Source organism: Callorhinus ursinus, unplaced genomic scaffold, assembly GCF_003265705.2.
Source record: "Callorhinus ursinus isolate GAN/ISIS: 27379988/994484 unplaced genomic scaffold, GSC_fseal_2.0 scaffold12, whole genome shotgun sequence".
NCBI classification, from domain to species: Eukaryota; Metazoa; Chordata; class Mammalia; order Carnivora; family Otariidae; genus Callorhinus; species Callorhinus ursinus.
Window position 1 is genome coordinate 72297268 of NW_027397074.1, and position 26890 is coordinate 72324157.

At 40.3% G+C, this 26890-nt stretch overlaps 1 protein-coding gene and 1 pseudogene across 3 annotated transcripts in view; one reads left to right on the forward strand and one right to left on the reverse strand.

Annotated features, from left to right (window-relative positions):
- The window catches only part of LOC112810865 (ATP synthase F(0) complex subunit C2, mitochondrial pseudogene), a 1503-nt pseudogene extending 871 nt beyond the window's left edge, over window positions 1-632 (reverse strand).
- The window catches only part of EXOC4 (exocyst complex component 4), a 728355-nt gene that overhangs the window by 405484 nt on the left and 295981 nt on the right, over window positions 1-26890 (forward strand). The window contains exon 11 of one of the 3 annotated variants that reach the window (XM_025854872.2): window positions 14698-15749. The exons of the other annotated variants lie outside the window; for them this stretch is intronic. Coding sequence (XP_025710657.1) covers window positions 14698-14725 — 28 coding nt within the window. The 3' untranslated portion in view covers window positions 14726-15749. Of the gene's footprint in view, window positions 1-14697; window positions 15750-26890 lie in introns of those variants that run through there. 3 annotated transcript variants of the gene reach the window in all.

Below are 26890 nucleotides of genomic sequence, written 5' to 3' on the forward strand. Positions count from 1 at the left end.
CCTCCTCCTCCCCCCTCCTTCTTCTTCCTCTTCTTTCTTCTTCTTTCTTCTTCTTTCTTCTTCGCCACACAGTCTTTATTTATCTTCCCTCTGTGAAACCCTGAGCCAACTGCTTTCCCTGGGCTGCGTAGGGAGGTCCAGGAAAAGGAACATACAGGGCAGATGAGACATGGGAGGAAGACCTGTGGGAAGGGACATGGCTCTATCACATGGGCAAAGAGGATGAGAAAGGCCATCGTCAGGCAAAAGAGTCCCATTGGTTCTGGGAGGGCAAAGCCCAGAATGGTGTAGGAGAAGAACCATTGCTTCAGAGAGGGGTTCCTGGCATCACCAATGATGAGGCTCCCAAGATCAGTCCCAGTTCCAGCCCCAGAGCCAGCCGCCCCTACCATGGCGGCCCCAGTCCCGATGAACTTGGCTGCTGTGTCAATGTCCCTTGAAATGGCACTGGTTTGGAAACTGCATCTAGGAATGAGTGAGGTCAGGGGGCATGGGGCTGCCCAGCTGCTGAGGCTCTGATCTGCCAGTGTCTCTGGTGGTTTTAGGACCACTGCAGACAGTGGTGGGCTCAACAGCTGAGACATGCTCCTGGCCAAGAAGGGGGTGGAGACGAACTTGGCACAGGCAAACATTTTCAGGGGCTGAGGGGCTGTGGTGGGAGAGCTGCTCCCAGTGCAGAGAAGACAGAGAGGGGCGTGCGGACGGTGGGGGGGATGTGTGGGAAGAGTAAAAAGAAGCTGTAAACATCCTCTTTTCTTCAAGGGTTTTCCAGCAGCAACTTTTCATCCCTTTCTTCCTAGAAATCAGCATTTCTTAATAATATTGTCAATGAATCACATTTGTTAAGCATTTGCCCCATGTCAGACAACGTGCTAACCACTTCACATGCACTATTTTTACACAAACAAACCTGTGTGGTGTGCCCTGTTGAGATCTTTGTTGCTTTGGAGGGGGAAATTGAGGTTCAAAGACTTGAAGTAACATGACCCTCATCACATGGTCAGGAAGTCACGGAGCCATGCTTCAAACCCAGGCAGCCTGATACCAGAGCTTGCTGTCTTCACGGTCATGTGCATTGAAATCAGTAAAAATGTGTGTAATGCTGTCCCTGTCCAGACAGCCATACTGAACTCAGTCTCAGTAGGCCCTAAAAGAGAAGGGCTATAAGAAATGTTTTTTTGTATTATAAGAAGGGAGAAGCAGGCTAGAAAAGCAGAGATAGGGTCTCAGGGAAGGCCTTAGAGAAGAGATTATTGCGAAGGAAAGTTTCAGTGGGTGTGGCCAGATAGTGTAGGATTATTCAAGGCTGAGAAGAAAAGGCAAGTGGTTCTCACAGGGTGACTGATACCCCAGTACCATCTCATCCCCTGGGAAATTGTTGGAAATGCAAACTCTCAGTCCCACCCAGACCTGTGGAATCAGAAACACTAAAGGTCATGCTCCCCAATTTGCATTTTTGCAAATCCTTACAGGTGATCCTGATACTTGTTCAATTTTGAGAACCACTCTCAATGCTCAGAAGGTGAGAGAACACATGGCTTATTTCAAGAATTTGAATATGAGGGGCGCCTGGGTGGCTCAGTTTGTTCAGAGTCTGCCTTCAACTCAGGTCGTGATCCTGGGGTCCTGGGATCAAGCCCCTGCGTTGGGCTCCCTGCTCAGCAAGGAATCTGTTTCTCCCCTTCCCCACCGCCAGCTCGAGTTCTCTCTTGCTACCTCTCTCCCTCTCAAATAAATAAATAAAATCTTAAAAAAAAAAAAGAATTTTTATATTATTTTCACCTCTCTCCTTGCAACCAGAAGGAATAGAGTTGTGTCTTCATCACACCTACCTTGCCTGTCTCTGGTTCAATAGTATTTGGGAGAGAAGCAGTTGAAGATATATTCTCTTTTTGTTTTTAGATAAGAAAGTAGACTTTGTGGATAGCAAGAGTCAACATTTCACCCTCAAGAGTTGAGCCTCTTTCCAGTATTATCTAATGGGTGGGTCAAAGCCAACCCATTAACAGCCTGAGTCTTCGTTGATGGTAGTTAAACTGATAGTGACAGCAACTTTTCTGGTCATCAGTATCAATGATGTCCATTAAGTGTCTCCCCATTTTATAAGTTTGACGTGCAATTCTAGAATTATCTGAATTATGCTTATCTGAACAGCTATGTTTGCGTGCATCAAATCCTGTTATAATAAAAGCCAAAGGACTGTCCAGTTTCATTTATTGTACTCAAATGAGGCGGTAGTAAGGATTGCTTGAAATAATATTGTTTTATATGAAGATTAACATGTAAACCTGGTTGGTGTGTTCTCCACATTTCAGAGATTATTTGTACTATTTCTTTAGTCATTAAAAAACAAAATATAGTACTGTTCATAGAGCATTTAAAGCATGACAGTGTAAATGTAAAACAAATTGATAGTCCCTCTTAAATTTTGGTCTTTTTTTCTTCATAATCCCTTGGGTTTTTTAATGCTGTAGTTGATACTGTATTGACATAATGTACTAAGTTCTTGAAATTAACTGCTTTTGAACAGCACATTAATCCCCCTCTCCTTTTTACTGTGTTTCTATTATATTTATCATAATTTTATTTTAATTTATTTGTTTACCTGTCAGCCTCCCTTTTTAAACTCTGAAGGCAGGAAGTCTTGTCAGTGTCCCATGCCCAGCCAGGGAATTATTACTAGATTCTTTTTTACTTTTTAAATGATACCACAAATGGCTCTGTCAGTCAGTCATGCACAATATATTCATTTAATAAAGATTTATTAAGCACCAACTTTGTGTATTTACTGCTTTAGGAAATTTATTCTAAGCACTGGTCTGGAATTGGCTGCCAGAGAATTACTACCTAGGGAACATTAAGGACAGACCACATTTCTGGGCCCACCCTCGTCATTCAGATGCTACAGGTGAAAGTCTGGGACCTGGGATGCTAGTATCAGAAAGCTCCCAGTGATAGTTCTAATGTTTCCTTAGGACTGAATGATAAAGAGATGGTCTTTACGTAGACTGGTTAGTCTTCTTCCTTATCTTTTGTCATTGTCTTTTTTTTTTTTAATTTATTTATTTGAGAGAGAGTGAGCAAGAGAGAGAGAAAACAAGCAGGGAGGAGGGGCAGAGGCAGAGGGAGGAGCCGACTCCGCACGGAGCAAAGAGCCTGGTGTGGGGCTCTACCCGCGAACCCCGGGATCATGACCTGAGCCGAAGGCAGGCGCTTCACCGACTGAGCCACCCTGGCTCCCTTTTATTTATCTTTGTTCTCATTCAGTGAAGCAAACTGGAAGGGGCACCTGGGTGGCTCAGTCAGTTAAGACTCTGACTCTTGATTTCAGCTCAGGTCATGATCTCAGGGTCCCGAGACTGGGCCCCATGTCAGGCTCCGCGCTCGTTGGGGAGTCGGCCTGTCCCTCTCCCTCTCCTCCTCTCCTCACTCGTGTGCGCACATGCACTCTCTCAAATAAATGATAAAATCTTAAAAAAAAAAAAAAGGAAAACTGGAAGTAAAATGGGGAGATGATGGCTTATTTTAATGCTGAAGGAAGAGGAAGGCACTTTAACAAATATTTTATTTAACTGTTACAGTTCTTCTGGGAAGTAAATAGTATTATTCTCATTTTTTCCTGTAAGACATTTTTGTTCCATAAAACATTTTTTTTTCCATAAAACATAAAAAATCTTACACAAGGTCACACATCTAGTTAGTGCTACAGTATGGATGAAAACCCCGAGCTGTGTAACTCTGGAGCCCACCTTCGATTCCCCTAATATACCCAGCTGTGCTATAAAATGGAAATCAGCTGTTTTAAAAACGTGCTGTGCTAACTGCATTTGTGTTCAGTTTTAAGAACAAAGAAAAAAACACAAATAAGTTGATGCTTCATAAAAAAAAAAGCTCGAATGCTCTATGAGGAAAAAAAGATTAAGTTGATTTTATATATGTGGCCTTTGATTTTATTCCCCCCAACCCCCTGCTCTGTGTATCGATGCCTTTCCATGTAAAAAAGCCTTAGGCTTTTTGTATTGTATATAGTTTTGTTTGTATATAGTTTTAAAGTAGTGATTTCATTTTTGAGTTGAGACTATTAATCTTAAAGAAGATGCATAAGGATATTATACAACTTTATTTTTTATCCCTGTAGATTATATATCTCTTAAACTGAAAACAGCTACCAATATATAGCAGGCATGTTACTCCAGACCAGGATCTCAGGTCTTGTTTTTTTTTTATTTCTGTCAAATAACGTTGGCTATTATTTTTCACTCTGTATGGTTTTTGAGGCCATGTATTTAGATTTTGAACTTTAAAGTTTGGAAGCTGGTGGTAAATTTATATGGTGTCGTGTGTCTATAATATGGAAATTAAAAATAGGGTCCGGATGGGGCACCTGGGTGGCTCAGTCGTTAAGTGTCTGCCTTCGACTCAGGTCACGATCCCAGGGTCCTGGGATCGAGCCCCGCGTCGGGCTCCCTGCTGTGCGGGAAGCCTGCTTCTCCCTCTCCCAGTCCCCCTGCTTGTGTTCCCTCTCTTGCTGTGTCTCTGTCAAGTTAATAAATAAAATCTTTACCAAACAATAAATAAATAAATAGGGTCCTGATAATAAATTAATCAATAAGAATAGGCATATGCTTACCAGTTTGATGCCATGCATATATTATTTCTTATCAAACTATGCACTAACCTTGAGGTAGCTTTTGAAAAGTACTGTTACTGTTAATTAGTATCAACATTTGCCCTGATATGATATAAATGTTTGCAAGAGTGAAATCACAACACATAATAAAGAGGCTAGTATGAACTGGGGATATATTTACAGAGGGATATATTTACATTTAGTTAGACTGTTGAAAGTTTCATATTCTTAAACTCTTCTGTGCCTTTGGGGTGCCCTTCACCTTATCTGCTGGAGCAAATTGATGATCATCGCTCAGTTCCACTCTTCTGTAGAGTTTGGTGAGCCTGACCCTTTTTATGATGAATCAATGAATAGGCTGAATCACTTCCTGTAGTGATTTATCTGAGTGTGTGTCTTCTGTACTACTCTGAGCTCCTTCATGTAAGGACCATCTCTAGGAACTCCAGCAGAGTCTAAAACGTTGCACATTCTCTAAAGGTTTGATTTTGGCTTAATGAATAAAGTTTATTATTTGCCGTTGCAGTGGAAAATGTACTAGAGCAATTGATTTTGCATTATTCATTGTGAGATCTATATTAAGACTATTACTTTTAGGAAAACTGAGATCCAGAGTAGCTCAAGAGCTTGCTACAGTCATATAGAAGGTTCCTTAAATTTAGTCTGACACTATGTTCATTTGTCTTTCAATCCTATATACTTTTCAGTAAACCAGCGTGTGCCAAACTGTGTTCCACAAGACACTAGTGCCCCAGGAAATGTAACTGGAGACATGGCCAGTAAGGGAAAAGAATAGCATTTGGGGGCGGGGGGAGCCTTGGTTAAATAAAATTTAATAGGATTTTTTACTCCAGGACTTTTCTGAACTATGATGTGCTGAAGTACAGAGTGCCAGAGAGACTGATAGAGCAGGCGGTATTTTCCAAAATTATGTGTTAACCCCCTCTTTAAATTTACTCTTCTCTGGAGAGACATTTTTTTTTTTCAAAAGATACAATTTAGAGAAGCTGTACTAAATGAATTCTGTATGATGTTGATTCAAGTTCTTTATATCAAAGTCATCTTGACTTTGTGTGTGAACAAAAGAAATTGAAAGATACTGGTTGTGGACTCTTTTCCTGGATTTGTCTCTGATTTACTCTTTGAGCTTTGACAAATTCCAAAAGTGCAGGAAATTGTTTCCATTTATTCATTAATAAAGGGGATATCTGGGGAGACACATGGTCAAATACTCAGCCTTAGAATCTCGTGATTTTGAGCCTGTAAGTCTGTTGGTTTGCTAATAGGTCCTAGTCCAGAGGTATATGTCAGATAGTATTACAACTAATAACACTGGACAATCCACATTCATTTATTTTACTCAGTGTACATTTTGTTGCCTGAAGTAGGTTGACTTGGTAATTGTTTTTTATATGGAGACTTAGTTATCCGGTGTGGTCCAAGGAACATCGCAGGGACCACTCTCTGTTATAGTTTATTTGTTAGTTAATAAAGGGAAAAAAACCAGAGCCCTTCTCTGCTGTTAAATACTAACTTTTAATAGTATCTGTTTTCAGAAAATTTAACTTGATCAAATTCAAATCCTAGGCTTAATATGAATTAAAGTTTAATTATAAGAGGGCAGTTAGAGGTAGTTGTAATTTCAGAAGGAAACCTCTGCAAGCTAATAGAGATTGTGGATTTGGGGAGAGAATCCATAGCACTGGTTGTAAAGAGGAAGGACCCATTAGTGTCCAGAATAATCAGTATAAGGCAATATTACTGCCATCACTATGTGGAATTCGTGGTAGTAGAAAGGACAATTGAGTTTTTATAGTTTCCTCAAGGAACTAAGTAACTTAATTTGATTAAATGTAGTCTGGCAAAAAGAATCTGCACAAAATAAAAATTGTGAATTTGAGAATGAGAATGGCAGGCCTATTTGAATTTAAAAAGGAAGGGGGAGCTCCAGCTGTGAATTAGTGTGGAAGGAGTATAACCACCTGACTGGAGACTCCACCATTTTCTACCTTGATGAATTGGGACAGCTCTCTCTCTACATTTACTTAAAAGGAAGTGGACTATAATTCTAAGAGTCTAAGCTAGGAATGTAGAAGAAAGTAAAGTAAACATGTCTTTGCAACTGATTTTTTAGTTGACATGTTAGAAGTATCATAGAAGGACTGATTTTTTTTTTTACTAAACATTACAGATTTGATCATTTAATTTTATCCATAAAAATACTTATTTATTCATTTATTTATTTGTTTTTAAAGATTTTATTTATTTGACAGTGAGCAAGAGAGAGAGCACAAGCAGGGGCAGAGGGAGAGGGAGAAGCCGACTCCCTGTTGAGCAGGAAGCCCACATGGGGCTGGATCCCAGGGCCTGGAGATCATGACCTGAGCCAAAGGTAGATGCTTAACTGACTGAGCTACCCAGGCATATCCTTAAATATTTTTTTTTTAATATAAAAAAAAAAAAAATGCCACCAAAGCTCCAGTTTTTTTCCCCCTGCCTCAGGTTTTTTTTATTTTTTAATTTAAATTCAATATAATTAACATATAGTGTATTATTAGTTTCAGGGGTAGAAATCAGTGATCCATCAGTTGCATATAATACCAAGTGCTCATTACATCAAGTGTGCTCCTTAGTGGAGCACCCAATTACCCCATTCCCCCCCGCCTCCCCTCCAGCAACCCTCAGTTTGTTTCCTAGAGTTAAGAGTCTTATGGTTTGCCTCCCTCTCTGTTTTTATCTTACTTTATTTTTCGTTCCCTTCCATAGTTTTTTTTTTTCAATCTTCCTTTGGAATTACCTTTGAGCAAATTTAAGGACCCAAAAATTAAGTAGAATTGCTTTATATATTACTATATATTTTTATATATACTTATATGTATTTATGTGTATGTATATACACACAAATATTTTTGTAACATCAAATGAAAGTACCTAATTTATTTACTTCTTCATTCATTAGACTGAGGTTTAAATGATTTTAAATGGTCCAAAAAACTTTAATAGATAAAGATATGTCATCATTTCATTTTTTTAAAGGCATTTCCTGATGTAGAATATTTTAACAGTGGCAGCAGCTCTGAGGCAAATATCTTCCATCCATAGGCAAGTATTGTGGAAAGACTCTTATTGGGATGTTTACATTATCATATGTTTGTTAAGAATAGCAATTATCTTACAGCATATTCTTACCTGGTGAAAAAAAACAGAAAGGACCAGATAAGCAGGAGATTTGAGAATACAAATGTGGAGATGTATACCAATGAAAATAAATAGTATCTTAAATTTGCAAGTGGTATTGCACTAAAGGGTTATAAAACACCTAGAAAGTCATAATTTTCCAAGTTGAATATTTCTGAATAAAAATTTTCTGAGTTAAAATGTAGTCCTAGACTTCAGAAATTTTCCATTATTCAAATAGCTCTTACACACCCTCAAAAAGATCTGTGCAGAATATAATAGGATTGCATAATTCACAGTCTGTGATAGGATAATCTGAATTGGAGCTGAGTTGAAGCATATTACCTTAAAGATTTTAATGAAATTGAATATTAACACAATTAAACAAGATCAACCAGATCAAAAGCTAACAATCAAATTGTTTTAGGTACTGTTAAAGACCTTGCCTCTACTGGGGCTTTGCTATGCCAATTATACATGTGATTTATTTGTGTATTATATTTTCTACTAGATAGCATTTAGCTGGAAGTTCTGCTGCATTTATAGGACTTTAGAAATGATGAAAGCTTTTTTTAAGATCAAAGTATAGTATTCACTTGTCCTTTCTGCTAATGTGTGAATGGACTTCCCTCCCAACTAGTTCGAATTGTCACCTGTATGACTACCATGTATATGTAGGCATGCAAGTTTGTGTGTGTGAAAAATTACACATGTGTATACCTTTTTATTTTATTAGTTCCATTTGCCCCAATATTATTATTACAATGAACACATCTAGTTAAACTGTTTCCAGCATGGTACCTTCCTTCTCCTTTGTAAGAATTTACAAATTTGGTTTATCGGTTACAAATGCCTACTGCAATGGTGATAGACACATATGTGTATATTTGTATGTACATGTATACACATATACAAACTCCTAAGTCAATACTGGACATAATTTTTGGTTGACTAATAAGTGTACAGATCAGCACTCTCCCAAAGACACATGAGTCACATTAAAAAAAAAAAAAAGGAAAGATAAAAGGTTGAAATAAATTTAATAGTATATTTTATTTCACCCAGTACATCCAAAATATCATTTTGTTCATCTTAAAATATAAAACTGGCAGTTATTTTACCAGCAAAAATGGGTTTATTTGGGAATAACGGAGCATTGCAGTCAGGGCCAGCTGTGGGAAAACCACAGGCACTTCTGGACAACAAAGGAGAGATATAGAGAAAAGGAGGGAGTCAGGAAGGCTGTTAGAAACAAAAAGTCCATTGGAGTAAACTCAGAGTTCCAAATACAGTTGTTTTTCATTGGCTGAGTTGTGCCTGTCTCTCATTGGCTAGGCTGTTGCTAGGGCAAAGGAAAGCCTTTCTTCTTCCTGCTGAGATGGCAAAGAAGTGTCTTTGTCCAAGGTGCTTCTCTTCCTGTTGCGTCTGCAATTGATGAATGGTAGGGCATGAGTGCACCCCCTGCCGGCCTCCTTTCTAAATGAGATTTCCTGTTATTAATTTTCCACAACTTCAACTTGTAATTAAAAAAAAAAAGATAACATTTTACATTCTGATTTTCATACTACCTCTTAGAAATCCAGTATGTATTTTATCCTTCGAGCACATCTCAGTTTGGACTAGCCACACGCTTAACAGCTACATGTAGCCGTGGCTCCTGTCTGGGACCCCACAGGCCTGGGTGTTTATCATCAGTGTGCACACCCAGTGTGAGCTGCAAGGAGGATGGAGATTTCGAGAATAGTGAAGTGAGGATGAAATCAGAGATCGTTTAACAGCTTCTCCAGTAATCACTGCTCCTTTCCTACAGAAAGTTCAAAACAAAACAAAACAAAAAACCCCACAGGGTAGGGGGAAAAAAAAGGAGAGAAAAGACAGCTTTCTAAATATATGTGGACACAAAGACTATCTGCCAAAAGAGCTGCCTGAATTATGTTTCTTTGTTTGCTGACAGAAGCCACATTTTTCAAATTCAAAACTGGGATAAGGACCACAGAAATTTCCATTCCTTGCTGATTTCCTTCTCAGGTTGTGGAAGAAAAGCCTACCTGCTTCCCAGTTGCAGGCAGCCTGCAGAGATGGGAAGCTCTCATTAACATCCCTATTGTGGAGGGCAGGGCCCGGACCTGCTCTGAGGGGAGGCGGAGTTACTTGAGCAATTTGCTTCTCAAAAGAGATTGCAAATGGAAGTTTCTGCACCTGCTATAGCTCAAGCCCAATTACTAAGAATGTGAAGGGGGTGTCCTAGTCCCTAGAATGGGCTGCTTATGCAACAAATTTATTTCTCACCCTTGTGGAGGCTGGTAGTCCAAGGTCACCGTGGTGCCAGCATACTCAGGTTCTGGTGAGTTCCCTGTTCTTGGTTTACAGATGGCCACCTTCCTGCCTTGTCCTCAAAGGGTGGAAAGAGGAAGGATTGCTATCTCTTCCTCTCCTTAAAAGAGCCCTAATTCCATCAGGAGGCTCTACCCCCATGACCTTATCTAAACTTAATTACCACCCAAAGACCCCCACCTCCAAATACCATTACCCTGGAGGTTAGAGCTTCATCATACGAATTCCGGAGGGACACAAACACTGAGTCCATCACACAGGGACTGCTTTCATATCTCAAGTGTGTTCTTACACTATTTTATGTGTATATACTCACTGGCCTTTACCTACATGTTTGTCTTTTTTTTTTTTTAAAGGTTTTATTTATTTGACAGAAAGAGCACAAGCAGGGGGTGCAGCAGAGGGAGAGGGAGAAGCAGGCTTCCCGCCGAGCAGGGAGCCCGATGTGGGACTCGATCCCAGGACCCTGGGATCATGACCCGAGCCGAAGGCAGATGCTTAACCTACTGAGCCACCCAGGCGCCCCCATGTTTGTCTTTTTTTAAAAAACCAATGTAAAACTGAAGCCAAGAGACTCATTTAGCATATAATTAATTGTCAGTTGCTTTGAAGGATTTAAATTGAAGCTTTTACTGGTAAAATGATAGAAATCAACCAGGGATTAGTTAAAATGACAAAAAAAAACCCACTATTAAATAGATACAGAAAAATAGTTGACAATGAAATACCAATTAATTTGATTAACAGTTTCCTATTTTATTTTAAAGAGGTTATAGAAGGGACATCTGGGTGGCTCAGTTGGTTAAGTGTCTGCCTTTGGCTCAGGTCGTGATCCTGGAGTCCTGGGATCGAGTCCCACATCGGGCTCCCTGCTCAGCAGGGAGTCTGCTTCTCTCTCTCCTTCTGCCACTCCCTACTTGTGCTCTCTTTCTCTGGCAAGTAAATAAAATCTTTTTTAAAAAACAAAAGTAGATTATACAGACCTGTAGTTTTTTTTTCTCAACTCTCAATTGCTTATTTTTGAAAAATATGTTAACATTTTTGTTTCTGACAGATACAAGGACTTGGAATTTTGAAATTCTGGTTATCTTAAGTGACAGTGGACAGTTACGTAGATAATGGAATAATAAAAATGATACTTGAAATTTGCATGGTGCTTTATAGTTCATATTATTTATAAAGTGCTTTTTTGAAATCCTCAAGATAGAACCTAATAAAAACTCAGAGAAGTTTGGGGACAAGGCCACCTAGCTGTCCGCCAAGGTAAATCCTGCTTCTGACTTAAAGACCCCTTAGTTCTTTTTTTTTTTTTCCTGTCTTTAAATTTTTTATTGTTATGTTAATCACCATACATTACCTCATTAGTTTTTGATGCAGTGTTCCATGATTCATTGTTTGTGCATAATACCCAGTGCTCCATGCAGACCGTGCCCTCTTTAATACCCATCACCAGGCTAACCCATCCCCCCACCCCCCTCCCCTCTAGAACCCTCAGTTTGTTTTTCAGCATCCATCATCTCTCATGGTTCAAGACCCCTTAGTTCTTCTATTAGAATGCAGCAGAATCTCCTGATTTATAAGAATTATAGGGAAAAGAAGACAGAAAAAGTAGAATATGTGGTCATTACAGGAAAAGGAATTCTTCATAAGTGACTTGCAAACTAAAATGAATAATGAGCTTGAGGCATGTATCGTCACAAGCTCTAATTGACTTGATACTGAGTTTGGGAAAGAACAAATATTCTGGTTCACTAGGTAGGGACGTATTGATTGGAAGGGTTAGGTGACTTACTGAGTCCTAATAAAAGAATTTCTGCATCACTGAAAGAGAGGATCTGACTTTAACTGGCATAGTTTCAAGGAAAAAGGCAACCAGTGTGTTGATTCATTTATCCATTATTATGTTCTGGGGAACAAAGACAAGAATGTCTGCCATCATGGAGCTTAAATTCTGGTGGGACAGAAGTTTCTATTTCATTGCAGGCACTGTGCTGAGTACTTACTTGATATCCTCTCAAAAGTCCTATGGCAACCTCTGGCATTATCGTATTTCCAATTTAAAGATGAAAAAACGGAGTCTCAGTAAGTTGCTCAATATTACACAGCCAGTAAGCACCGGGAACAGTAATTAAACCTTGTTCTGTCTGGCCCCCTTTTACCCCATAGTTCCACTATGGTCTCCCAGGTCACCCTCTTTATGAGAATACTTTTCCAAATGTCAGCGTTTAATAATGTTAGAACCTCTAGGTTTGCTCATCATTCATTTGCTTTTTTTCAAAGCATTCATTTTGTAGTATTGGGCTTAGCTATGTCTTCAAAAGCAATTACATGTGATATGTTTAGTCTGATTTGGTAGCACAAATGACTGCTTCCCCTCAGCAACAACAGGAAGATTCTTAATGGGCGCTATCTTCAGAATGTGATTCTGATAAGCAATTGCCTCTTTAATAGTGTAGTCTGTGTAATAGCAAAGGACAGCCAATTATAATCAGGCACTGTCTGCCAAGGTTGACTCTGGTGGGGCTGCTAGAGAAATAATATAGATTTTGTGAAGGAATAGAATGAGGGAGGTGACATCAAAAGGAAAAAAAAAAGGCAAGACGGTTGCAAACTGATGACCAGCAGCAGCTTGTCTCTGGGCTTTGCCCTGGCGGGTTAGAGTTGGCACTTGCCAAGTGGTATCGTCCTCTTATTTCTTATCAAATTAAGGTTTTGATTACATGTGGCCCAAGGGAGGGGGCATAATCGTATTTCGTATGTGTTAGGCCAAATCCCAGACTAGTAGCTGGGGGATGACATCTCTTCTTTGGCTAGGCGAACTTAGCATTGTTTTTTAAGATTTCCTGTCATGGAGTCATCACTACCATCATTGGTTTTCTGTTCCCTTTTCAGGGAGGTGTGAGATCGTAGTGTCGTGGTGAAGAGCCTGTGGCTCTGTGGCTTGATTACCTTGGTCCTGCTCTCTTCCTCGCTGTGAAACCTTGGGCAGATGCCTTAGGTCTCTCTGTCTCTGTTTCCTCGTCTGTAAAATGGGGATAGCAGTAGAACTCACTTGATAGGATTTGCGTGAGTGAAGCACTTAGACCAGTACCTAGCCCGTGGTGAAATGCTACAGGTATTAGGGACTGTGACTATGATTGTTGTTGTTACTGTTACAAATGTCCTACCATGCTACCCTTAAATTGGTCACCATTGTTTTCTTAGCGTCAAATGGCAGGTGAACAAGAACATTTATTTTAAGATCACCAGTACGTTGCCTAGGAATATTGACAAATTTATATCAGCCATGAAAGACCTTGTGAATTTAATAAAACAATGCATGGAGTAGCCATCAGGCATCGAGGACACAGTGTGTGGTATTTTAGTCCGTTGAAGCTGCTATAGCAAAAATACCATAGACCGGGTGGCAGACAACAGCAGTTTACATCTCTCGCAGTTCTGGAGGCTGGAAGTCCAGGATTGAAGTGCCAGTAGGTCTGTGTCTGGTGAAGACCTGCTTCCTGACTTGCAGGAGCCCCCTCTCTTGCTGTATCTTCACATGTCTGGGGAGATCGTCTCTTTCATGACTCCAGTTGGCACTCATCTCATTCACGAGGGTTTTCTACCTTCATGACCTAATTACTTCCTAAGCTCCCCACCTCTAAATAACCATCACATTGGGACTTCAACATGACGTTTAGGGGGACATAGCATTCAGTCCATATAGCACTTGGGAAGAAACGCAGCAGAAACCGCCTAGGCAATGTTGAGGCTCCTGTCTCAGGTTGGAGTAGACCTTGGGAAGATGCTCATCTCCTCTGCATCTGGTCTCATAGGTGCCTGCCTGTGTCTCCCCTCTTGCTCACAGCCCTGGGTCAGTGTAGCTGCTGTGGTTCATGTTGTGTATGGGGATTTCTCAGTGCTGAGATGATTTGGACGTGGAAACCAGTTGGGATATAAATTGGTAGTTGCAGGTATGAAATGCTACTATATGAGACCTGTTGTCTAACCTCAACTGTTTTTACTGTGCAGTCAGACAAAGAAGTATATTCCAAGGCAGCTGCTCCGCATTTCTCTTATCTTTGTTTTGCTTTGATGCTGTTGCCACATGCTTTTTATTTTCTTTTTTATAAGTAATCCTAAATCAGGTAACCATGTCATGTTAGCCTTAAAATTCAACTGTGTCAGGCTTAATTTGATCAACAACAAAAATCAAAGAAGAAGAAGAAAGAAAAAAAAAGGAAAAGGCATCACCACCAGCATATGAAACGTTTTACAGAATGAACGCCAGACAGGGATAAATGAAGCACACTGTTGGTCAAGTGGACTCCAGTGGATGCCATGCCATCCCCATAGAACAACAGTAGTAGAAAATAAGCCATGTCAGTTTTTACTGACTTGTTCTTTTGGTGATTGAGGCATTTCATTGCACAACCAGGAAAATAATAGGTTACTTTCACAATGGGAGAAGTTTAACAAATGCTCAGTCGTTCACCTACATCATCACTGTTGTTGGCCAGAGCTTTACTATATGATATTGATGCCTTGCTTCTTTCTTATTGCCATATTCTTTTCAGATTCAATCTGTCTGCAATGGGCCACTAAACATTTCAATTTGCTACCTGTGGAGCTGGATTGCGATGTTCAGGCTGAAATGAGAGAGAAATGGATTTAGTGAAACTCAAAGTAGAGAGTTTCATGGATTTTTGAAGAAGGATGCACAAACTGAAACCCACAGATAAGATACACGTGATCACTTTTGAGTGTCTCAAGGAAGTACATGGTATTAAGCAATTCATGGATGTTTATAGGGAAAATAGACTCCACTAGATACTGATAAGACCCCTTGCATTTTGAGGAACACAGACTCTGCCGGCCTGGTCTCTGCTTGCCTAAAGTCAGTGCTGCTGCACTAGCCCTCGAATCCTTCTAACACTGCGCTCATTTAGGTGCTCTTAAGAGAGCTTAGCTCCTAAAGAAGGTGGAAATCCAAATTATTTTCTCGCACAGTCAGACTAAAAGGAAGGGTTTTTATTCTAGAATCAGAAGAGAGGTTTTCTCTCCTTTGCAGTTCAAAAGGAAAATAACCTGAGGACAAGCTGAGCGTGGCGGAGTGAAGAGCCAAGAGAATCACAGACAGCTGGAACAAGAGCCTTGATTTTACCGTTCCTGCAGCCCTTGCCACCTTTGAGACTTACTGTTGTATGAGAAAATAGATCGTCTTACTGGTGCCGCTGGAAGCATGCTGGTGGATAGATCACCTTGGATATTTATATTCCACAGTGTATTGTACATTCACATATATGGTGTCACCTTAGAAAACAGTTTTGCAAGTTAGTGAGCACCCTCCTCATTTTAAGAGTAGAAACAAAGAATTTAGTGGTGAAGTGACTTGTCCAAGGCTCGGCCAGGATTAAAGTTCCTCATCTTTGGAATGCAACTCTAGCTGTCTTTCCCATTCATATCATAATCACTGTCATAATGTAAAAATACCACCAGACTACAAAGGAATAAATAATACTGAGCCTCTATTCTGTCACTGTATGAGTTTGAGAAGGGCATCCTATCTGGGCCACATTTTTCTCTTCCGTGTAAATGGAGATCAACAGACACAACCTACTCCTTTTTTTTTTTTTTTCATAAACCTGACTCCATTAATGTGTTTACCTTATCTTTTCTCAAAATCATCATCATCATCACAAAAGAGCAATAATTGATGGGTTGTGTAAATAGAGGAAAGCTAGAAGGCAGAAGATAGCAATCGTGGGTAACTTTGTACTAGGCCAGGCTTTGGAATGCCAGGCCAGTTATTTGGGGACTTCAGGGGTCTCGTTGTGCTCTTATTTCTTGCTGCCACCACTGAACGCTCCCCGTTGGGAGTGGTCCTTCTTCTCCTGACTGTAGACTACACAAATGGATCTGGTCTGTGATTCCTTTCTCTGCTGATCCTCAAGTAGCCATGAAAATCTTTAATGTTTTCCAGTGATTGCGTGGGCGCGGGGCGGGGCGGGGGGGGGATGTAATACTGGGATTTCAACAAATGGGAGCGATCCCAGGTTCCAGATTAAAAGTAAAAGAATAACTTAGAGTCTTAAACATAAAGGCCCCTATATTTGGAGTGAATTTAGGGACTTAAAAATTTCTTTGGCCTATTCCTGCTCTTCTTCTCTATTTTTCTCTTAATTCCTATGCTGCTGCTTAGGGACTTTCTGTCCTAATTAACTGTGATGAATTCAAAGATGGCCCCTTCTGCATTTTGTATGTTGTTTCAGTTGTTTCAGACATTGCTTGTTTGTCTTCTCTTCATTATTAGGGGCATTTGGAGCAGGGAGGAGAAGGGTACCAGGGTGCCAGAGCCTTTAATTATTTTATTTGGGGCAGAGGGGGTATTTGTGGTATAGACACATGAAACTAGGCAGGTTACTTCTTGTGGAAACTCTTAGTCTTACTCTAGAAAGCATATTTCTTCATAGAAAGTTACTGTCAAATAGCCATATTATTTCTGTTCAAATGGGGATCACCATTTATAGGTAAAGCAATTAGCTTTGCCTTGAGTTAATAGAAGGCATACCATATCCCAATGAAGAATTTTTTTTCTTAAAAATATTATAGACAAGTTCTCAAAGACAGTGTTAGGCTACTATCTTCAGAGAGGTTCGTCTTAACCTTGATACTTATGAAATAGTCTTTTTCTTGAAGCATTCCATTCATTCATTGATTCATTCAGCAAATATTTATTGAGTACTTCCTGTGTGCAGAACACTGCTAAATGCTGGAGACAGAGCCATGAAAAAGTTGGCATGGGACTCCACCTTCAAGAGGCTTTCAATATGGCAGAAAGAGTGAATTGAGCAAGTGGTTGCAAGGGCTTGTTAGAGAGCTGGAATACCTGTGTATGGGAGAGGCTCTTGTGTGAACACAATCTACTTATAAATGTGGACTTAGAGAATTTTGAGAGAGGAGAGCATTGCTTTGGAAGGATCTGTGAGAGACATCCTCCCTGATCGCCATAGAAATATGCATTTTTTCACATCTGGCCTTGCCTGTTAGACTTGAAGACCTAAAATGATTTTTAATACAGAGCTGGTCTCCTGCCACAAAATATAAAAATACCCTCTGATTGGAGCTTTCTTCTAGAGTATTTTTGTGTAATTAAGGAGGGTTTTTTGTTTTTTTGTGTTTTTACATTAGTTTTAGAAAGTGTTCTTTAAAAGTAGATTTCTTCATTTGGCAATATTTCACAACTGGCTCTGTGTTCCTCAGACTCAGATATAAACAATAAATTATTTTTTAATTCATTTTAAGTTTTTTTTTAGGTTTGATAGCAAGTAATTCTATTTGATATTTCCCATAGATTCAGATTTAGCTGTAAAAAGAAAAAAAGAAAGAAAGAAAGAAAGAAAGAAAAAAGAAAAAGAGGCCCAGACGAAGAGGAATTGTTAGAACTTCTGAAAGGTTCACTACTCTTTCTTACCCTTTCAGGTGACTAATGCCAAGGAATGAAATCAGTAAAATTGCCCTTTTCTGTGTAAGTCAAGGTCAATAACTAGTAAAAGAGCTTTTGAAAATTAAGTGAGCTTTATAATTTTACAAGTGATAGGAATCATCTCCTTTTAAATTAGCATTATTCATTTAATAACTAAAGAATTGATGTATTTCCCTCATTCATTTGTAGAAGTTTTCTCCTTTTTAGTCTGGTTCATTCATCAAGGCACAACAAAATTGTGAGTGTTCTGTCCATGGGTTGCCCCCCTTACTCCCCACACCCCCATCTGTGAAGCTCGCCATGATCATCGCTCTACTCCCCTCCATAGTTCTCTGTGATTTTATTATAATACACTCATATATCCATCTTTCTGTTATGTTAGGAACTCCTTGTGTCAGAACAGTGTTATTGTAGACCCAGTGCCCAACACAGGGTTCAGCATATACTAGGTGCTCATATATATGTGATGAGTGAATGAAATGTGGCCCTCTGAAGAACAAAATATACATACATTCTTATACACATACAGCCAGCAAATATATATTAAATGCCTATGTGTACAGGGTTGCCACCCAGTCTGTTGAAGGTGCTAAATATATAGGGTCCCTCCCCTACGTTTGGAAAGCTTAAAATTCTGATGGAATCTAAATGCATATTTGTGGAAAAGATGCCTTAAATAATGATATATATCAAAGATATGCTTTGTTGAGATGCCAAAGGATAGCCTTTGCTATAGTTTAGAGGCTCAAGGATCTCCTTTCACTAAGGAGAATCAGGAACTTTTCCATAGAAGAAATGGGATTTTTAGCACAACCCTGAAAGAGCTGGTAAGATGTATGCCCAAAGACACCATGGATGGTCGTTTTGTCCATTAGGTTCCATCCAGGTCTCAAAGCAAAAACTGACTACACAACCTCATCCAGCATGGGTTAAGGGATAGATTTTACTAGGGAAAAGGAAAACTGGCACAGCTAAGTCAGGAAGACAGAAGAAGGCACAGTTCCCCCCATTCTGCATCATCCCACAGAGAAGTACACTGGGGCTTCTGCTCTGCTGAGCCTGCGGAGTGGGTTTGAATTCCCCTGGTATTCTGCCTTACCATCAGGCAAGAATGAGAAAGCATCCTTGTCATTGAGAGAATCCTTGGGCTGCTTAGTTCCAAGCAGTTCAGATTGGTGTCCCAGCTGCCTCTAGAAGTCGTCTGGGAGGGCCAGCCCCTCATACCTAGACGCTTTCAGACCCATGGGAAGTCTCAGTCTCCTCTTCTGGAGGGTAAAGGCGCCAGTGCTGCGGATAACTGATCCCGAGTACAGTCCCTTCTGCTGGGAAGAAGGTGTTCACCTGCTGTCGCCTAGTTTTTGTCCAGGCAACACTGAGTGAGCTCCGGGGGTCACCATCAGATAATCCTGATTCTTGCCCGGCAGTGGTCACGAGTTTGGGCCCTAGAAATAGAGACCTTCATTCAAATCCTAGCTTGTCCGCTTACGGGCTCTGTGACTGTAGACCCTTCACCTCTCTAAGCCTCAGGATTCTGAAATGTGAAATTAGAATAATAATAATTCATTCTTCACAGGATTGTAGTGAGGACTACATAAAACAGACCTTTAGCACCTAGTAAACGTTCAGTGAACATGAGCCATGAAGGAAGGATAATGATTTTCCAAGAAAGGGACTAGTGAGAATGTTCGTGTGAGAGCAGGCATGTCCTGGGGAAAGCGAGCGGACCGGTTTTGTCAGGGTAGCGGCTCGCTTTGGGGAAAACAGGACTAGATTTGTGGTGGGCCCTTAATTCAAGACTGAAGAGTCCTCTTCCAGTCAGTTGGGAGCCACTGAAGATTTTCTTGTCAAAACATGACATGTAGAGGAATTTTTCAGAAAAATAATGTGGTGGTAGGCACTCCAGGTATATTAAAAGGTAAAGAAACTGAAAACAGGAAGACCTTATGGGCTAAAAATCATTTATTTTCCAGGAAGCTGTGGATTTGAGTTGCTTGAACTTTGACTTCTGTTCAGTCTGCCATTAGCCTTCATTCACTTAGTTATAATCTTAGTTGCAGTATGCTTTTAGACCTGTGTCCATCTGCTTTTTATTCTTCATTGTATGCACAGCTTGAAGCTTAGCATGGTAAAAACAGTTTATATATATATATATATAAAACATTTCTCAGAAGTGGATTTTGGTGATTTCTCATTAAATTGAATTGACAGAAACATAGAAACAGTGCTACCCCCTTTTCAAGAAGTAAATATTTTTTAAGATTTTATTTATTTATTTGAGAGAGAAGAGAGAGCATGAGAGGGGGGAGGGTCAGAGGGAGAAGCAGACCCCCCCGCCGAGCAGGGAGCCCGATGTGGGACTCGATCCCGGGACTCCAGGATCATGACCTGAGCCGAAGGCAATCGCTTAACCAACTGAGCCACCCAGGCGCCCCAAGAAGTAAATATTTTTATATTTAATAAAATAGGAGCCTGGGTGGCTTAGTCGGTTAAGCATCCATCCGACTCTTGATTTTGGCTCAGGTCACGATCTCAGGGCCATGAGATCAAGCCCGATTCAGGCTCTGCCCTGAGCGTGGAGCCTGCTTAAGACTCTCCCTCTCCCTCTGTTCCTCACCCCTCTGCTTGTGCATGCACTATCTCAAACACGGTCAAGGGTATATGAGTAGCCGTGCTCCCCTGCTAGAACCTCCAAACAAGCTCTCAGATAGATACATAGATAGATAGATAGATAGACAGATAGATAGATAGATAGATAGATAATTTTAATGTAGTAAGTCAGAGCTTTATAAAAGTTTGCAATGTCTTGTTTAGCATTCTGTTTTCTAATCCTGCCTAGCATAGTGCTTGATAGAGACTAATCAAGAAATGATGGATGGATGGATGGATGGATGGATGAGTGGATGGGTGGATGAATTAATGGGTTGCAAGGCAGTCCAGAATTAATGGCCCTTTCCCCACTGGATTATAATTGATTGTGTATGATTGTCTAATGTGTCTCCCACCATCACCCCCCGTGGACCGGGGCCTCTTGGGGCAAAGATTATGCCTCTGTTCTCAGTGTAGCCCCAGTTCCTAGCTTAAGGCCTAGAGTAGTCTTTCATTATTTCTTGAATAAATGACTCTATTCCTGAAATAAGGTTAAACATGGGATTTTGAGAGAGTACATTACTGATAAAGGATTGTGTTCTGAACCTTGGGCTACTTAAGATCTCTGAGCCTTAGTTTCCTTATCTGGAAAAATGTGTATAACACCTATTTTGCTACTAAGTGATAGTTAAAATGTAATAAAAAGTACTTCAGAATTATAATTAAATCTGGAGATTACTGTTTCATGAGTGTTGCCTATGAACTATGAGAATTTAAGGCACAACCACCAATAAGGAAACACCATTTCTTTTGACCTTGAAAATTAAACAGCCAGTTAAATCACCAGCAAAATGGGCTTAATCAGGAATAGCAGAGGAATTGCAATTAGAGACATGCAAGCTGTGACAAACCATAGGCAAATCTGGAGAACAAATGAGAGGGGCTTGCTTGCATAAAGCAAAGCAGGAGGTTGGAAAGGGGTTGCATTGACTAAGAGTCCTTTGGAGGAGCTCAGGAGTGGTGGCTTCTCTTGTGCTGAGTAGTGATGTCTTCTCATTGGCTGGAGCTGTTCCCCGGGCAAGAAGGAAATCTTTCTCCGTCTTGCTGGGGTAGTAATTTAGGGTTCTTCTCATTGGAGAATGTAAGGGATGTGTGTGCCTGTTGGGCGTCTACAGTTGACAACAGGGCGTTGTGTGTGAGAGCTCCCCTCAGAGCTTTCCAACTCCATTTCAAGTGAGGTTTCTTTTTCTCAACTTTCACAAGCAAACCAGTCAGCCTTAGAGTATGATTTTAAAGTTATTCTCTTATTCGTGTAAAACAAACAAACAAAAAAATAGTTACTCAAGGGATATCTCATGTTGTAAAATTTCTAGAAATTTCTGACAATGTAGTAGGTTTTCCTTCCTCAGTTCTTTACGTTAAAATATCAGAGAGAAAAACCCAAAACTTTTGAAAGAGACAGAACAATATTGTGCTTCACTTGCTGATACTGACAGAAGCCCAGCTGTGGTGTTCAGCACACAGTAATGTTCCCATGGTAGATAAGCAAAATACAGACCACTTGGAGATGTAGGAAAATTTAACATCCCAGCAAGGGGACAGGTAACTTGAGATCAACTTGACTGATACTTGAAATGAGCCACCTCAGAAATGGAGGAGGGTTATTCAGGGCTTAAATTTATCTGATAATTTTAAGGAGAAATAATTTGGGGCTAAAATAGAACTTCTTAGTATTAAATAGGACCTTTCAGTTTTCCTACAGGTAACCAAGTTTGATGTCACAACTGTCATTCTGCTCTATTCCTTTTGCCTCTGGTAGACTTGTCCTTACATTTACTATCTCTATCCAATTAAGGGAGAAATGGAGAACTTGAAATTCAGAGAACTCCTTCTTTTTTGTCACTAAGTTAATGGACTGGCCTTGATTTTGGGTGAAGTTGAGAAAATGTGGCTCTTCATTTCCATTTTTTTTCATTAAGATTAAGAAAAACACTCCACATTTTGTCCATTTATCAGCAGTGGCATCACCTTGCAGTTTATGATCTTCCATACTCTTAGGAGCTTATTATAAAGAAAATTACTTTGAAACATCATCAAGCAAGCATACATTCTGAGTGTTACCTATTTGGGGCTCATAGAGTATCCTTAGGGAAAGAACCAGGAATCAAAACTGATAATTGGAACCATTAATAAGATAGAGACTCTCTTCTCATACGGAGGCAGTGTGGTGTGGCAGAAAAAATATGTTTGTAAGTCAAGAGGTCTTATTCCTATTCCTGATATCGTTACTATGTCAGAGACCAGATTTTACCACAATAGACATAAGTCGTTGTAACATTCAGGGAAATAAAAATGCAGATGTAACATAATGCTGAATGTAAGGTGAAGTTTTAGAACCTTTGTGGTCAACCAAAAGCACCAGCTCTTCTTTGTGACCTCCTAGCGAGTTAGGTGTCTCTTTTTTAAATGTAACCCCTGGTCAGGTATATACATGGTAAGAAGATGTTTGGCTGGGAGACAGTTTTCCACGAGTTCTTGTGTCCCTTCATGTCCTGTGAACAGAAAAGCATGACACTGTGGACTTTTGTCTTGGGTTGCTCTCTCAAGGGTGTTTATTCAGTAACAACCTTGTGGCAAGAAAAGAATGTCTCCTCTCTGGAGCAAAGGATGGTTTTCTTTGCCATCCAGTATCATAAAAACACGATCTCACTATAGGGACTGAACACTGAGCAGGTTTGCTTACAGCCCATTATAAAGGATTGGGTTTCCTGAGCCCAGGGTGCCCCTCTTGTTCTGTGCCCACTACGTGTCATTCGTTACCTGACCTGCATCATGGGGCTCAGTGGGAAGTAGGCTTCAAGGAAGCAGAGCAAGGAAATGATGGTGCTCTGGCTACTATTATTCCTGCACGTAGTAAAATGTCCTTTGTCTCTGACCCAGGGGGCTGGTGGTTTTTTGGGTTTTGGGTTTTTTTTTTCCTGCCAGCATTCTCAAAACTGTGGCAGACTAACTTGTTAGCTTGCAAGTAGGGTAAAAACTCAGACCCATTACAGTTCTTGACAGAGTTGAGTTTGAACGTATTGATTTTGAAGGAAGGTACAGAGGTGAAGTTACGCATCTGAGGCAGTTGGCAACTGCATATAAGTTCTGGCATGTCTCCGTTCTGACAAGCAAGAAGAAGTCAGAACTCACAATATAAAATGTAACTTTAAGATTTCTTGCTAAACAGGGGTGCCTGGGTGGCTCAGTCGGTTGAGCATCTGACTGTTGATTTCCGCTCAGGTCATGATCTCAGGGTTGTGAGTTCGAGCCTGCTTGAGAATCTTTCTCCCTCTCCCTCTGCCCCTCCCCCTGACTCATGCTCAACTCACTCAGAGAGAGAGAGAGAGAGAGAGAGGAAGGAAGGAGGGAGGGAAGGAAGGAGGGAAGGAAGGAAGGAAGGAAGGAAGGAAGAAAAAATTTCTTGCTAAACAGACCTTACCTATTACCACATTTGGGACTTGCCTTAAAACCATTGTTTCATTACAGTGAAATGTTGGAAATCTGTTGATAAAGCTCTTTGATTTTGAAAGTTAAAGATACAACACTAGAGAAGACCAGTTTCTCTGGCTACACATATTCAGCTGCTTTACCTGAGTTCACTAAATTACAGTTGCTCTTGCATTTATCTAGGGTTCAGAGGAAATCAGAGGCTCTTTAAATGGAGAAAAACAGTTAATTTCTTTCTCCTATAGAAAAAAATCAAGATTCTGCAGACTGAGAAATGTTAAAGAAGAAACATATCCTTTTCACAAGGAAAGGCAAACTGTCTATTGTTAAACTCGGCTTTGGGCAATTACATGTCTCTCAGTAGCCAATTTGGAAACATTATTGAAACTTTCGGTCTTTGGTATAATATACCTGGTGTGGTAAGCAGGAGTGATAACTGGTAGGTACTTCAGCTTGAATTCTAGGCATTTTAAAGGTTATCGGGAAAGGGAGAATAATCCATTAATTTTTACTAGAGTGTTCATTTAAGCATCTTCTGTGAAAATCAATGTAAAATTTCCTTGCCATTCAAAATGCAAAGTGGTGTGTAATATCACTACTCCAAGCTGCCCTAAATTGTTGAATTTTTAAACAAGCAGGCTTTGAGTTATGCCCTTACCACATAAATTCAGCTTCTCAGGTTGGATTATTGCCATATGGTTGCAATTGCAAGAAAAATAAATTTATGTCAGTCTGAATTCTACCTCTGCATTTATTATTTAAGCAGCTCTTAACCTTTTCCTAGGTCAGTGATCATCTCATGGATTTTGCTTTTATTCATATGCCTCAGAGGAGAAAAATTCCTTTCTTTATGAGTATTATTTATAAGTTAAATGTTACTTCTCCATTTACATTAGTAATCTTAAATTATCTACCTGCTTTGGAATTCATACATTACGAATTTGCCAAATGAAAGCTGTCAGATGGCTGCATATATTTGTGCCACTCCTCTGTTGCCCATTGAAGGAGCTGGTTTGGGAAAAATACAAAGCATTCAGAAGGGCAGAGAAGAGGTCAGGTGATCCGTATCAAAGTCGGCCTTGCTACAGCTTGTACCAGCTGACCTCCTGGCAGTCTCCCCCAACCTTGAGCTGTTGTATTAATCCTTCTATCTCCTATGTGTTTCCTTCATTAAATCCTCAGTGGAGTGGGTGGAGAAAGAGAACACTGTTTAAGAGAAATAGTGTCTCCCCCTAGGCAGCAGCATGACAATACATCTTGACTTGATCGTGAGGAATATCTTGAGTTACTAAAGAAGTTTAACTTTTTTCCATAAAGACTTACTCAAAATTAAAAGCCCTGAGTTATAGAAACAAAAAAATCTTACATGTAATTGCTAGTCATGCCGATCTAAATTATGTGACTCCAAAATCCCATTACCAAGATGAATAAATAACCTCAGGCTGGCAGATCTGGTAATGGCAAGTTTGCCCTTGGGCTGGTAAATTTGGTCTCAGGCCTTGGGCAGCTAGATGAAGGCTGGTTTTTCGAAGCTGGTATTTCCAGTCGTACACCCTGTCTTGTCGAATAACTTGAGACAGAAGGGATTCAGTTGGAGCTGTTGAGAAACTTTCATTTCCTCAGTTACTCCAAAGTCAACGGAAAGATCTCAGTCAGACTGAGCTTTGTTGGGGAGTAAAAGACAAAATTTTAAACCCACATCTGGAAGATAGGTTAGCAAGGCAGACTTTAAAACAGACCCTTGTACATCTGAAGTCTTCTGGAGCCTCTTCCGCAAGGTATTTTTGTTCACTCGTTCATTCAACAAATGTTTATTGAGTACCCACTGTGTAGCTGACATAAGGCTCTGAGGATATGTCAGAGAACAAAACATACAAAATTCCTGCTTCTTGGAGCTTATACCCTGGTGAGGAAACACAGATATTAATAATGTCATGTCTATTTTATTAGTGAATAATAAGATAGAGATGTAATAGTTCAGTTGGTGACAAGTGCCATGAAGAAAGGTAAAGTGGAGTGATGAGCCAGTAAGGAAAGGGCTCTCTGTGAAGGTGTTACCCAAGCAGAGATCAAAGGAAGTGAGGAAATGATTCATACAGATATTTGGAGACAGATGTTTAGGTAGAAGGAACAACAAGTACAGTGCCTGAAACCCTTAACATTTGGAGTGTTTGGAGGGCTCTGTGGGAGGACCCATAAGGTTAGAACATAGTGATAAAGAGAAGTGAAAGGAGATGAGGCCAGAGAAGTATATGGGGGAATGGAGACAGGGGATGATCGAATAATAGGCCTTAGCAAAGACTTTGACACTGAATAAAAAAGGAAGTTAATGGAGGGTTTAGAGAGGTAGAGGGAGATGATCCTAGATTGTAAAGCAGTGCTGAGCAACAGAACTTAATGGGATGTCGGAAATGTTCTAGAATCTATGGTGTCCGGTAAGGTAGCCACTAACCACGTGTGGCTGTTGTGCACTTGAACTGGGGCTAATGCACCTAAGAAACTGGATTTTTCATTTAATAGGATTTTAACTTGAATAGTAACGTGTGCTAGTGGCTAGCACATTGGACCTCATAGTTTTAAATTTTCATCGGTTGCTTTGTGGGGAATGGTATGTAGGGAGGTGGAGGGACAGAAGCAGGGAGAAGACTTTGAAAGTGACTGTAATAATCCAGCCTAGGGGTTAGCAAATATGTTTTTGTAATGTGCCCGGTAGTAAAGATGTAGGCTTTGCAGGTCATACGGTCTTACTATACTACTCAAGTGTACCATCGCAGCAGGGAAGCAGGACAGACAACATGTAAATGAACTCAAATGGTCATGTTTCAAAAATACTTTATTGGTGGGTCAAATACGGCCCCTGGGCTGTAGTTGACCAGCCTCTGATGTGGATGACTTGGACCAGGCTGTGCTTCAAAGGTCAAGTTGACAAGAGGCTGCACGTGGGATGTGAAAGAGAAGATTAAAGCAGCAGTACCCTGAGGGAGCTTGTCCTCTACATTTGATGAAACGGAGTTGCCATCTACCAAGATGAAGAAGACCTGATAGGAGCAGATTTGGAAGGAGAAACCCAGTTGATTTTGGCCTGGTTAGGTTTGAGATGTCTGGTTGGCGTCCAGGGGGAGCCGAGAGTTGCGAGAGGTCTAGACTGCAGAGGTGCATTCGATAGTCACTGAAATGAATGGTATTAAACCCGGGGAGATGAGTAAGAT